Here is a 15,158-nt window from a genome sequence, read left to right on the forward strand (position 1 = left end):
TCCCAGTCCTGCTTACATCAGTACTGTATATCTTCCAGATAATATAAATAAAAAACCATTAAAGTATCCTGAAGAACACAGTCATCAGTTGACTATGGGTGGGTGGGGTCTTATGGACAACTAGCAGGTAGAATATGTGACAGATGCTTGGAAATACATGCAATAACTAATCTATAACGCCTTGGATTTTGGATTCATCTTGAGCACTGCATCATGTCAAACATTTTTGTGCCTTGGGCACAAGTCTTCTAGAACTATGAACAACCTAACAATACATGAGTAGCATTATAGATTACAGTAGAGCTCTAATTCTTTGTCGTGGATCTGCCACCCAAATGTAGTGTTATTAATTACGAAGCAGATGTTACTGCAGTCAGTCAAGGATTTTATATATATTTGCCCAGTTTCATGTGGATTGTTTAGTCTGTTGGTGTGTGGACTTAGGTGAATTTTACACCTTTAATCCATTATTAGTATCTCATTACAAGGGGGCTGCTTTGTTTGACCTTGGCTTTGTGTTCCTGTTGCCTCGGCGATTAGGGTGGTCTCAAAATGACATACCTGAAAGGCCAGACCTCCCAATGCAGAGTTCTTGGTTAGCTAGTTAATGCATGGCACAGAGGCTGGAATAAGACAAGAGAGAAACAAAAACCATGCTAATGACACTGTGTATTCTGGCACGAATTTGAAATGAAACTAATACAAATGGAAAAGCGAAAAGATAGTTATTAAATAGCACTATGGGAGTTTATATTTCTGATGTTTTGACACATACAAAACTACAGTGAAATAGTTACTCACATATTTAATGCAGTTTTCAGTCAAAAACTATGCTCAGCTAGTATTAGGCAGTCATCTGCATTGCATTATCATTCTTCCACGTGCAACACTTTGCATGTGTGGCAATATAGGTGCTGGTTTGCCCTGCCTATCTTCACAGGACTCCTTCATTGCTCAGACACAGCAGCACTGGATCTTGTAAACCAGAATCAGAATCAGACTTTATTTGTAGTCATAAACCATCAAATATCCCAAAAAAATATAATTAAATATATACATAAATAGTTATGAATTGGTAATACAAAAGATAAAGATGAAGTGGAGATTAAAAAACTGAAATAAAGGGATAAAATCCTCCAAAGTATACATAAAATAGTAGAGATTGTAATTATAGATTGGTTATTCTAGAGCAGGGGTGGGGAACCTTTTTCCTGCCAAGGGCCATTTGCACATTTATAACATCATTCGGGGGCCATACCAGGTGTACATCTCTCGGTGGCGGAAGAGGCTAGGGTTGCCAGGTCTCCAGCCACCACCTGGAGGTTGGCAACCCCAGGGGAGGCCACACAGACAAGGCCTGCAGGGCGCCCCCACTCCCCCCTCCCAGGCGGGAGAGCAGCCAGCAGTGGGCCCCAGCAAACGAGGCACCAGGGGGGTGCAGCCCGCAGTCAATCGGCAAGAAAGGAAGGAAAACAGAGAAAGAGGAAAAGGGAGGGAGGGAGAAAGAGAGAGAAAGGGAGAAAGAAATGGAGAGGGGGGAGAAAGGAAGGAAGGAAGGAAGGAAGGAAAGAAAGAAAGAAAGAAAGAAAGAAAGAAAGAAAGAAAGAAAGAAAGAAAAAGAAAAGGACAGAGGGAGACAAAGAAAGAGACAGAAAAAGAGGGAGAAAGAAAGGGAAAGAAAGGAGAACGAGTGACAGAAAAAGAGGAAGAAAAGAGAAAAGCCTCCCACACACACACACAACCGCGCACGCCAGCCCACGCTTCCGGGCCACGGCCTCCCCCCTCCCCTCCCTTCCCCTCCCCCCCACACACACACACAAACACAAAAAATGTCCTCGGGGGCCGCATATGGCCCCCGGGCCTGAGGTTTCCCATCCCTGTTCTAGAGCCTTAAGTGCATTTTGTCTTATTTTAGTTGAGGATCTTGTGAATGGACAGCAAGGCAGGCTATCTTCTCTTGATCTTGCATGTGGCAGGATGACGTATGGATTAGGCATGTTGCATACTTCGACACAAACACCAGGCAAACGTACAGCGATTGAACTCCCTTGTGCAAAATCTCAATATTTCCTGACAAAGTTCATCTTGAGCACTGCATCATGTCAAACAGCTTTTTACCTGCTCAGTAGCCTCTTGGTCATTGCAGCTTGCAGCTGTTCTTGCCCAGTCCAAGGAATAAATGATATTAACTGGAGAAGAGGCAGTGTTCCCAGAGTTCATACTCATTTGGGTCATATTTGACCAATTTGTATACAGGTTGAATATCCCATATCCGGACTGCTTGGGAGCAGAAGTGGTCCATATTTTGGATTTTCCCGTATTTTGGAATATTCCGGAATTTTTACGTGTACATAATGAGGTACCTTGGGGATGGGACCCAAATTCATTTATGTTTTGTATATGTTTAAATATACACTTTATACATATAACCTGAATGTAATTTTAAACAATATTTTTAATAATTTTGTGTACGTTGAACCATCAGAAAGCAAAGGTGTAACTATCTCACCAGACTTCAGAGAGGCGGGGCGGTGGGGATGTGAGTCAGATCCGCATGGCCCAGCCTCTCGGAAGTCAGGAGAGGCCGGGCAGCCAGCTTGAAAGGTCCGGTTTTCAGATCAGTCTGGATATTGGATGTCCGGATAAGGGATACTCAACCTGTATATTGTTTGTAGCTTGTCCCCTTTCTGTGCGTGAAGTTGAATGCATCCTTTAACTCATACATGGATAGAATATATTCCATGTGTTTTGATCCTGTGCAGTCAGTGGCATCTATCTGAGAAGTGATCTGAAGAACTGATTGCAGGATTAGCTGGGTTCATGGTCAGGAAATGAAGACACAGAAACAGTCCCAGCCTAAGCAGAGTTGAATTGTTATTAAGCCTATTGAAATCATTGGCCTTAGTAACACTAATTCTGCTTAGGATGGCACTGAGGATGGCACTTAGGATGGCACTAAGTCTCAGCTACAAATGTCAGAGTTAATTCTGTTTCTCTTTAATGTGTGCCTTTCAAATTTGGAGGTGGTAGCAGACAACATGGGAGACAGCAGGTGCAAGAAAGCTGAGTGGTCATGCAAGAAAACAGTGTAACAGCAAATTGGACACTTTCAAATTCTTATTGGCGTAATGCCGCAATAAATGTTTCTGTCTGTCAAATTTACCCAGATCCAAACATTTTTGAGCTAATAACTTGAATCTCATGGAAGATTTCTGTGATAGAAAAGGAAATGAGTTTCCCTGATCCACCATTCCCACTGCAGATCTCCAGCTCCTGCCCTGCTTTTGAGGGTCCCCTTTTGCACAGAAGTGGGATTTGGAGAGGTATTTCAGGGTAGCAACAGGAGGGGGGGCAGGGAAGTCCCACTTCAGTACATCCATCAAATTTCAGCAGCCCCATTTCCACCACATAAACAGAAGTGTCATTCCATGCAGTCAACACCTCCATGAGACATCAGCTATGCTGGGAGGCTGCCAGTGACTTTGGGGTCATTGTATGAGGACAGCCATTTGTAGGGCCCTAAATTCTGTAGGCTAGCTAACTGATTAAAAGTCAGTTCCGTGCTTTTCTTGAATTCCTATAATATTTTATCTTCTCATCAATACAAGTGGATAATTCCCCTCTCCCTTGAAAAAATCCTATGTTTCTTTTCTGCCTACTTTCACTGAATGGGTAACTTTTTAGGACTTAGAGCCCATAACACTTGCTGTAGGTAGAGAGGTACAAATATATTGCATTCAGTGCACACTGGGTACTTCTTTTCCCATCCCTAAGAAGCAAAGGATCACTTCAAAAAGTCAACAGGGCCGAATCTGAACAAAGTTTCTGTCATTGCTTCCAAACATCCCAGTAGTATCAGATTTCAACACCTCTGTGTACATTTCTGCATACAGTATGAGGAATTTTATCACTGCCAAGCTGCCACTCAGCAATGCATCTCTTACAGTAGTAAAATCCTTTCCAGGTAAGCATATGTTGACCCTGTTCAATGGTACAGACAAACTGACAGCTGAAACCTAAATCCCAGGTGCTGGCACATCACTGATGGCAGAGAAAAGAAGTGGCAAATAAAAACCTATTCCGAAGAGCTGAGAGCACATTATCTGTAGGAGAATCCATAGTGATGTCATTGAGGCCCACCAATCATGGAGCAGAATGCTGATGATACCCAGGACCAGCCAGATATTGGAAGCAGATGACCAGTGATGCCGTCATGTATCCCTTGTGTCACCCTGCCCCCCACGCACACAGAACACAACTAGATCTCTTACAGCGCATTCCTGAGCTGCTGGTGGCTGGGGATGGCGGAGAGGAGGTGCCGCTGCGGTGCCTCCTAAGCCGTTCCATGGCCACCAGCAGCTCGAAAAAAGCCTTTGAAAGGCTTTTTTCTCTTAAAATGGGGCTTTTCGAGCCATTGAGAAAACTGAGGCTGCGCCTGCTAAAAATCAGGCACAGCCTCGCTCTTCTCACCACCAGCATACCAGGGGAGAAAGGGAACAGGAGGCTACCTAACAAAGCTCCTCTCCCCGGCTTGCCCCAGGAACACCTCCCGGGATGCCGGAACACCTCCTGGAATGCCAGTGTGGGCCTTTATACCTGTGTCCCGGGGTGGCGCTGCCGCGGCAGCACCCAGAGACTGGCATCTGGGCCTCCCCGCCAGTATTGGGGCCGGTGTAAGTAGCCTGGATGCCGGCGCAGGGGGCCCCAACGGTGCTGTGGCCTCAAAGGTCAGGAATGTATTGTGATTCTTCATGTTCCCTTCAGATCATGTAGCCTGCATGCTTTGTCACACACCAGCAATATTCAGGGGGTTGTGAACAGGAACAAGCCTGCCTCTTCTTCTTGCTACAGAAAAGCTACAGACTCTGTCAGCCCCATCCTAGTATGAATCCCATTCTCTAGACCACTGAAGGTAGTTGCAACCAGAGACAGGCATAGGAAACATCTCATTTATTGAATAGCACCCAGTAAGATGAATGAGGTTCCCAGCATTCTTGGTGTAGCAAGACTCCTGTGCCTTTGAAAGCTGCATTAATGGTCTGAAAAAATCACAAGCAGAGCTGTCCCTGTCACTTCATCCCCTTCACAGGTGCCCCTCTGGTGATCTGTTAAGCTGCTTGCAATGGTAAAATAACTATGTTAGAACAGGAAAGATTGCAACCGCAAATCAGAACAGCTAGGTGCACACTAGCCACTGCAGCTGTTGGTTGGCCTGTTGGTTGGGCCAAGCATCTGCCTCTGTTGGAAGGATGCCTAGAAACAGCCAGAATAGGCACAAGAACAGTAATGAGTAGGGGTGCACATTCAGATACACCGAAGCCAAAAATATTCCTCAAAAATAACTTATAGGTATTTTTCAGGTATATTCGGCTCTCCCAAATATTTCAAAGATTTTTTTTGGGGGGGGGGGAGATCATGGAAAATTCAGGAAATGTTTGGGATTTACCAGGAAAATCAGGAGCCAGTGTTTGCAGGCTCCTGTGGACTGTTTCCCCTCCTTTCCCCCCCCCACCCCTTTTCTCCTTTTGTTTTTGTGTCTTGGGGAGTTCAATGGGCTTGCCAAGTTGCTTCTGTCAGTTTCCGGTTTCTTTGTCAGTTTCAAGAGGGTGTTTTGGGGGGAGGATTAGGGTATATTGGACTTGAAAAATATTGGCATTCCCAAACTTCAATACTGATATGGTATTCAAATTTGAGTTTGGGGGGGGGGATCTGAATTTTTTGGGGGTCCATTATTCCCTATGGGGAAACTTCCCGGGTGGCTGAGAGTGTGTTTTTGACGGAACAGGCACCAAAATTGCAGTGGAGCTGCTGGTGCCAGTCCTTTAAATAACCCCCATATTTCAAGTAGATTGGACCAATTTTCCAATTCTATGGTCCCCTGAACAGGGTACCCCCAGCCAATCAGTGTTTGCTGTCATCTCTGGCCATTAGTGCAACGTGCCCTTCCTCTAGAGTTCCCATCACCCAAGTCCACCCTCATGTGCATTCTAAGGTCATTTTTTCACGGAGGTTTGGCACGGTTTCATCTTTGTTTTGCCTTGTGGCAAATATTTGATTTTTCATGAACGCTTCGAGGTTTAGCAGAAAAACCACGTCAACTCCGCATCTTCTCAAACTTGTGTTGGTCCATTAGTGCAACGTGCCCTTCCTCTAGAGTTCCCATCACCCAAGTCCACCCTCATGTGCATTCTAAGGTCATTTTTTCACGGAGGTTTGGCACGGTTTCGTCTTTGTTTTGCCTTGCGGCAAATATTTGATTTTTCATGAACGCTTCGAGGTTTAGCAGAAAAACCACGTCAGCTCCGCGTCTTCTCAAACTTGTGTTGGTCCGTTCTTTGGTTGCTACGCGTTTTTTTTCGCTCCATGAAAAACGTTCCTGGGTTCGGACCAATTGTCCCCGCCCATGTCGGCTAATTTCTCCTCCCCTGTGAACGGCGATTGGCTAGGAGAGTTTCAAGCCCGGGGGACAGCCTCCCTCCAAGGCAGGACAGATCTCCCTCCTTCAAATCCAAGCCAAAACTCCCGTCACCCTTCTGAAGAGGGGCAGCCAGTCTGCTCTGGGTCTCCCTTCTCTATCTGGATGGAGGTTCCTGGCAATGGATAGCCAGAGCTCTACGGGGTGGGGGTGGGGGGCACAATGATGACCATCTGTCAAAGTCTGGGAAAGGGTGTGTGTGGCCAAGTACGGGGGGGGGGAGGATGGGGAGCATGGTAAATAGAAAAGTTATATAAGGAAACCAGAGGGACTGGTGCTTTTTTTGGCTGGGGCTGTGTCCACAGAGGTGAACTGCACTGGGTAATCCTCTGGGCGGAGTTGGGGGCGGGCATAAACCATGAGCTTTTCAGAACGGGACAGACCAAATCGTTGTAGAATACTGCTTGCTTTGGTCTCATGAAAAACCAAAACTACTTCTGGATTGACGGGGACATGAAAACATGAATTTAAATCGCGCCCATGAAAAATAAATTTAAATCGCCTTTTTTTGTTGCTCCGAGGCAAGAGAGCATCAAAATCTTCCGTGAAAAGTGGGCCTAAGTGCGCCCAACAGGAGGCCAAAGAGAGATTCACCCCCATGTTGCACACACTCATCTGAGATATGAATGTCCTGGCTGAGCTTTATATACTGCTTAAAGAGAGCTGTGATTGACTGCAAACTTAGTATCCTAACATGACCGTACCATCACTCGTTGCCATAGACCTTTCAGCCAAACTTAAGGAAGAGTAGTTTCTTCCAGAGTATTGTATTTACCCCTGGACTGCAGAAATGTGTGGTAAGAATTTTATCTGGCTCACTGTTTTGAGCTTTTGGGATCTTCCGATTCACAGGCACTTGTATCATAAAAGACTTTATTCAGGCACACGCTAACCCTAAGTGATGTGAAGTAATATTTATAAGCATTAAAGTGGAGGCAACATGGTTTGGTATCTGGTAAATCCAGCTTAAGGGTATAGTGCTTTGCTGAAAACATTCCAGGCTCTTGTTCAGTGACATGCACAATATAAAACATCTTGTCAGCAATTATCTTCACATACCTGACCGCATTTGAATAATAATGCAGAATTACGCAACATGAAGCTGTTAGCAAGCTGCAGTTGACTTGGTAACTCGCCCAGGTGGACCATGAGATCCCCTTGGGTTCAAAAACATACTTAATCCTCAAAGTCATTTGCAGTCATAGAAGGCCAGAATAAATGCTTCTACATATACAGTTTAGCTTTTAAAATGGGGAGGGGGAATGATTCGCCCATAGGCAAAACATACGCATTAAGCTCTTTGAATGCCTAACATGAGCATTGTTGATTATGGGAGAACTTTTTTTTATATATCTTCCATATCTAATGTTTTCTTTTCCACTCCCCCTTGACTTCCATATTTCTAATACTAGCATTTAAGGAGATCTCCGTGTACTTCACTCTATAAGGCAAAAAAAACACCTATTCCACATATTTTCCCTGTGTGTGTGTGTTTTCCTGGTGCCTGCAAGAAGCTGGCTGTTCAGCCGTCGTAAAGAATGTAATACATAATTGAGCAGCTTTAGCCCCGTAAGCCAGTTCTTTCTCAATTCATCCGTCAAAGTGCTATGCAAGTGGCCCCCTAAATTGATAAATTCCCACAGTGCCTGTTGACCCAGCTGCCAAGGCCTCATGCTGCAGGTGTTGTTTTCATGACCACCCTGACAGTAATACAAACTGTTTAGCAGTTGCATTGACCTCGCAGCTATTAACACTGATACAGGCTCCGCTGGGGACTAGTTTTCAAATATGACAGGATTTCTTAAAGACTAGGGGTCATGAACAAGTATACCATATAAGAATAAATTTGATATGCTGCTGAGTTTAAAAATTTGAAAGGAGAGAAGGGTCTTTTACTTCCTCCCCACTCATTTCCCCCACAGTAAATCAAATCTTGAGCTCTTGGCATGCCTCCCAGTATTGAAAGCAAATAGATTGAAAAATCATACCTGAAGGGATGCTGTATTTATTCTGGAGAAAGTAGTCACTTACCAGGAAATAAAATTTATTTGCAGGTGGTGATTTTTGGTTTAAAGAGAAATGAACTAGTAAATGTTTGCATTGTCATGCTTTTTCTTGCTTTTGTTCTCTACCCCTTCGCCCCACCTGAACAAAGATAGCTTTAAGTGGGGTCCCTACTGCTTCCAGGGGGGTTGGATGATCATTTGTGCTCAATTGTATTACTAAGTAGTTTTCAAAATTAGTTATTGATTTTGTGTGTTTGTGTGCATGTAAAGTTCAATTGAAAATACAGCCCTTGGGCACCTATGCATCTATGCACACCTGACATACCAGCACAGCAGAAATACAAGCATAATTCTCTTAAAATCCCTTCAGAAATTCAAAACCATATTTCAACTTCATATATTTATTTTATCGATGATTGGTATTTATTTATAGTCAGCCTTTCTCACTGGGACTCAAAGTGGATTAGAAGTATTCTAGTTACAAAATAGTGTTTGAATGATAACATTTGAATCTAACAGCTAAGATTTCTAGGAAAATAAAATGATTCAGTGATTACAAAATATAACTACATTTGAGTCTAATAACAATGGCTGTTTCTGTACCTGAAAAGGCATGGGGGGGACCACTGTACACTGCATTGGTCAGGCTGCACCTAGAGTATTGTGTGCAGTTCTGGAGGCCTCACTTCAAAAAGTATGTGGACAGAATGGAGCGGGTGCAGAGGAGAGCGACCAGGATGATCAGGGGCCTGGAGACCAAGCTCTACAAGGAAAGGCCGAGGGACTTGGGAATGTTTAGTCTGGAGAAGAAGAGGTTCAGGGAAGACATGATTGCTCTCTTTAAATATTTGAAGGGATGTCACTTAGAGGAGGGCAGGGAGCTGTTCCTATTGGCAGCAGGGGATAGGACGCACAATAATGGGTTTAAATTACGGATGGAAAGGTACCAGCTGGATATGGGGGGTATTTACAATAACGGTTATTCAACAGTGGAATCAGCTACCTAAGGAGGTGGTGAGCTCCTCCTCACTGGCAGTCTTGAAGCAGTGGCTGGACAAACATTTGTCAAGGATGCTCTAGGCTGATCCTGCATTGAGCAAGAGGTTGGACTAGATGGCCTGTATGGCCCCTTCCAAATCTATGATTGTATGATTCTAAACCTAGCAGCAAATGGATATAGGAATGCTGGCGAGTTCACTGTTTTAGGACTTAACTGTGTGTTACATGCTAATCTGTGTACTTGGACACTTTTTTTAAAAAAGTCAAGTCATTTCAGAAGAGAATTTGGCAAGAACTAAGGAAGGGAGGAAAAAGGCACTTAACCATCCCCCCCATTATTTCTGTGTTCCAAATCCCTCCCTGGCCCACTGGCTTTCCCACACAAAGGGTTGAAAATCCATGTTGCATCTTGCATTTTGAAAAACTGCCTGGGGCAGCTGTGTCACACTCTCATTGCCTTCTCTCCTCCTCCCCCCCTGCTTACTGACCTACCCACCTGCTGGCTCCTGCTGTTCCCCACCTCTGCAGCTCAACGGGGGGGGGGGAGCAGCTCCCACTCCTCCTTACCTGTCCACAGGGAGTAACACCACTGTTTTTCCTCTCTCTCCCCCCCCCCCCCCCCGCCCTTTGGTTGCAGCCTCTGCCTGTCTAGCTCAAGTGGTGGCAACAGTGACTACTCCAACTCTTCCTCCAACTGTTGGGCACAGCATGTCCTTCATCTGCTCCCTCTGCTGCTAGGAGGGAAGATAAGGCCAGTTGACAGAGTCTTATTGTGTGCACAAGCAGGGACAGTGTTGTTGTGTTTAAAGGGAATTTAACCCCCCCCCTCTATTTTTGTTTGAAGTTCTCAGATTTATCTGCAAACCTGGGAGGGTCCCACAAGTTTGCAGAACTATCTGTTTTTTGTCTCTGTGGCCCCATTCTACAGATTTAAGTATCTGGAGATGGGTCCATATGGCTATTAGAATATAAGATTAAACTATCATAAGACCAGAAAAGCCATTTAATTTCATGTATATACCAAATAACACTAATGAAAATACTGTCCCATTTTCTTTGTGATGTGTTGATCCTGAACACACCTTCCAAGTAAAAGTGTGTGATAATGGAGTGCTACATTTGCCAGCGGTTTTTAATTGGATGTGTGTATAGCAGTCCTTATGAATTGCACCTTGTGGGATGTATGGATAGATAGCTCTTTCACTTCTGATTAAAAACATTACAAGCATCACAGGGCAATCCTAAAAAGAGTTGGTATTTAGGATTATGCTGTCGGTGATTATATCAGCCACACTATTCCCTGCTGTAATTAGTGGTACTTGAGTGTTTGGCCTCACACAATGAGAACATCATTCTTAGCCAACTAGGGGGGGAAACAGGTTTATAAGGAAATGTACAAGATAGCCAGATAATTCTGATATGACATCCTTGTTGATGGAATTGTATCTAAAGGGCTTCCTTGAAAATGTTATTTCTTGCTAAGTTTGTAATACTTGTTGTAGAACAGCAAGTTTCATTGTCATAAAAACTCTGAAACATCTGAAATATCTAACTTTCCACAGCGTACATACAACATAGGTGATTTTAAACAGCTTTCTTTGTAGCAGAAGGTGGAGTGAATCTAGCCTGAGCGTAAACAATTTCTCTTTGACCCTGACTTTTAAATATGTATGTTGATTGTATATTTTTCTACAGACCTTTAGTCCCAGAAGAATGCAAAATATCAGCTCTTCCTGCCCAGATATTGACATCTGAATGCTCAAGGCATTGTCGAAATGGGTACTGCACTCCCACCGGAAAATGTTGCTGTAATCAAGGCTGGGAAGGTGAATTCTGCAGAACTGGTTAGTACTCCATTCATAGTAATCAGCAAAATGTCTGATTAGCAAGGCTTTGAGCAAAGTTTTTAAATACCTGCACATATTGAAGCTTCTAACAGTAAATAATGAATGAGTGAGGAGGAAAAAGCCTGGAAGGAGAGGTTGGGAAATTCAACCTGGATATATGAATCCTAAAGTTGCTTCAGTTGTGGCATAAACGCATGGTCGCTGTAGCCTCCTTTATTCCGTTTCAGCCAGGATTCAGCCAGGACTGAACGCACATTTGGCGAAATGCATGTGTCCGATCCTGGCTGAATCCTGGCTGAAACGGAATAAAGGAGGCTAAAGCGACCATGCGTTTTCGCCCATAGATATTTAATAACCAGTGCAAAAAGAATTCTGAAATTGGCTTATGTGCAGTATGTAAGGATGTTATTTGTGTGTTTGTTTGTTTGTATTCCTAAACTGCCTTTATGTACAATCAGAGTTACAAGGTAGCTAACAGTTAAATCAAAGCACTATAAAAATCTTATATTATGAATGCTTGTCAATGAGCAATAAAGATTAATTATTATTATAAAAAACATAAAAACAACTAAAACCAAAATATTGTCGAAGACTTTCACTGTCAGAGTTCATTGGTTCTTGTATGTTATCCGGGCTGTGTGACCATGGGTCTTGGTATTTTCTTTCCTGACGTTTCGCCAAATAGTTCCATATTAACATACCACACCCTCATTAGCACATTATCTTGATACTTACAGGACAATGATTAGCACATTACCTTTGATACTTTTTGCAGGACAATGATTCAGCTCAAACCCAACCCCTTTCTGACTATATATTACTCTTCCTACACACTTGACACTGAGAGACACTGTCCTTCAGTATTACTCCTCTGAAGATGCCTTCCACAGCTGCTGGCGAAATGTCAGGAAAGAAAATACCAAGACCACGGTCACACAGCCCGTATAACCTACAAGAACCAACTAAAACCAAATTTAAAACGCATGTATAAAAGCAGAAAGAAACAATTATGGAGAATAATGAGACTGCAGCAGTGAGAAAACACACTTAGGGTTTGTTACCATCACCAAGCACATAAAGCAGCCTTATACAGAATCAAACCCTTGGTCCATCAAAGTCAGTATTGTCTACTCAGACTGGAAGCAGCTCTCCAGGGTCTCAGGCTGAGGTCTTTCACATCATCTACTTGCCTAGTCCCTTTAACTGGAGATGCCAGGGATTGAACCTGGGACCTTCTGCATGCAAAGCAGAGGCTCTACCACTGAGCCACAGCTCCTCCCTAAGCATACAACTACATTAGCCCGTCAGGGAGATATTGTCCAAGCACAACTTTTCAGTCAATTTCTCTGAATTCCAGAGCAAAAATAAAGTAGTTGACTGGGGCAGGGGGAATAATTTGGACTACAGGTGCAATATGTGTGTGAGGCAGAAATATCTTTGCAACATGAGATTGTTTCTTGGAAAACCTTTGCCTTCCCCAGTCCTCAGAGGCAAAGAAAACCAAATTACTCTGTTTAAAGGAGACGTCGTCAAGCTAGGGAAAGACATACTAATCTTTCCAACAGCTAACACTCACACCCTTTCTAAACAAATTACAGCCATCTCTGGAACAAAATTATTTTTTTGATTTATTAATTTTTTGATTTATTAATTTCATTGCTATATCTTTTTTCTCTGCTCACTTTAGAATGCTGCTTATGATGGGTGGGATTTCTTGAAATTACCTCTAGAAAGAAAGAGACTGTTACATATAGAGCATGAATGTTAATTAGGGTCATTTATGAATGGTTGCTTTACCCCCCTTTATTCCCTGTTTCAGCCAGGATCAAATTTTTCAGTATGCACGTTACCTCATTCCTTGGAAGTTCAACGCTGTTTCAACGCAAAACGAACCCAGCTTTTCCCATTCCTCTTCTGGCCCGAATTAAACCGTTCTTCCTGGCTCATTCAGGAGTCACAGAGCATGCATACTCTGTTCTCAGGTTGAGCTTCGCCCCACCCTTTTCCAAACCCCTCTTCCATGCAACATGCTGATAGCCAAACAGGGGAAGCACAGAAGATTGGCTTCTCTCACAGCCAATCACGAAGCAGTGTGTAAAGAGGCAGGGATTCAAGTGCTTCCTGCTACCTCGGAGCTCTTTCTGAGCAAAAGAAAGGCTTTTATGAAACGAGGTTTGGATTTCTCCCCCACCCCCACCCCATTCTTTCAGATTACTCCGTTTTTTGTTTTTTGTTCTTAAAATGCTTTTTAATGCGGCAGTTGGGTCTGGGGGGAAGGAGATCTTCTCTCAGGGTGAGTACTGCGAAGTCAGCCAATTAGAGAGCAGTATTTAAAGGGGTGGGACTTGATTTGAACTTGGGAGACTGCTTTTCTGTATTCGTGCCTCCATTAGCACACAGCCAATGCATACAGTTTCCCCCAACCCGGGTTACTTTGATCCTGGCTGAAACGGGTAATAAAGGAGGTTAAAGCGACCATGCATAAATGACCTAAGACACGTTCCATATTAGAACGATACCTTGATAAATCAACATATTTCTATTTCAATTTTATCCCCGTCTTTTATTTTATCCCAGCTGTGTATTCCAAAACTTAGAAAACAGTCTGCCTTCCAACATTTCATTTATTTATTAGCCCACCCTGTCTTCCTAGATGTAAAGTGATTAATAAAGCAATTAGATGTTGCAAGAATACAAAAACATAGAAATTAATTACACAGAGATTAAAAATGGACAGATTCATAAACATAGACAAATTTACCAAATACAGTTTACACACCACCAAATCTCTTCTGAAATAGAACTGCCTTGCGTGTCTTCCTACACACAGCCAGTTCAGATGTTCTTCTTACCCATGCTGGCAGGCCATTCCAGAGAAAACCCATGACCCAACTGTTGCTGTATGGACAGTCCTAAGAGAGGGCACCACAAACAGAAGGCTATCTGAGGAAAATAACTGGCATACATGGATACTCATATCATGGTCGAGAAGTAGATCCCATTTGTGCATAGGGCCAAGCTTCTAATCCTCAGGAACCTCACTTAATTAGAGCTTTTGTTTTAACAGCAAAATGTGACCCAGCATGTCGACATGGAGGTGTCTGCATACGACCAAACAAATGCATGTGTAAAAAAGGATATCTTGGTCTTCAGTGTGAACAAGTGGATAGAAACATCCGAAGAGTGACAAGGGCAGGTATTCTTGATCAGATCATAGACATGACATCCTATTTGCTGGATCTAACCAGCTACATTGTATAGTTTCCGGGACGATTTGAATACCACATTTTCAATGGGCATTTATTTTTAAATCTTCTCTTTTCTTTAAAAAAAAACAAAAGACTGTTACCCTGCTTTTTTAACTCCAGTGATACCATTGGGTTTGTAGATCTGCCTTAACGTTTTCAGAGAAACAGAAATGTATGATTCACGCACAAATATCTGGTTGCATAACTAGTGGAATATTAAAATTATATTTCCTCATGTGAAGTAGTTTACACAGGAATTCCACTGTTAACCACAAAGATCATTATGTCACCAAGAATTATTTGATGTCCCACCAATTTTATGTCTGTAACTATTTAATTATAGCAATCAGAGAGGAGTTTTGAGATGGTTGAATGTAATTACAAATTAATTTTAACCATTGGTTAATGTGCAAAAAATGGCAGGTGGATTCAAATGGCCAGTTGTCACCCAATTCATATTATGGTAAATTCATTGCCAGTTTTTCTTCCATTGGAAGCTATTGTCTAAACCAGATTCAAAGTCTATTGTGGTAAGAGCTTTCACCTAGGGGAAGTTTCAAATTACCAAGCTATCATATGAAAA

General features: G+C 43.0%; 1 protein-coding gene and 1 non-coding gene across 2 annotated transcripts in view; one reads left to right on the top strand and one right to left on the bottom strand.

The window, feature by feature from the left end:
• The window catches only part of HHIP (hedgehog interacting protein), a 106,945-nt gene extending 92,287 nt beyond the window's left edge, over positions 1–14,658 (top strand). The window contains exons 12-13 of the mRNA XM_056855354.1: positions 11,176–11,324; positions 14,395–14,658. Of these exons, the coding sequence (XP_056711332.1) occupies positions 11,176–11,324; positions 14,395–14,588 (343 nt within the window). The 3' untranslated portion in view covers positions 14,589–14,658. The remainder of the gene's footprint in view (positions 1–11,175; positions 11,325–14,394) is intronic.
• On the bottom strand, positions 12,532–12,603 carry TRNAA-UGC (transfer RNA alanine (anticodon UGC)). The gene has a single exon. It is a non-coding gene; the product is annotated as a tRNA-Ala (tRNA).
• Positions 14,659–15,158: the final 500 nt, after the last annotated feature.

This window comes from Euleptes europaea, chromosome 9 (genome assembly GCF_029931775.1).
Source record: "Euleptes europaea isolate rEulEur1 chromosome 9, rEulEur1.hap1, whole genome shotgun sequence".
Classification (NCBI taxonomy): domain Eukaryota; kingdom Metazoa; phylum Chordata; class Lepidosauria; order Squamata; family Sphaerodactylidae; genus Euleptes; species Euleptes europaea.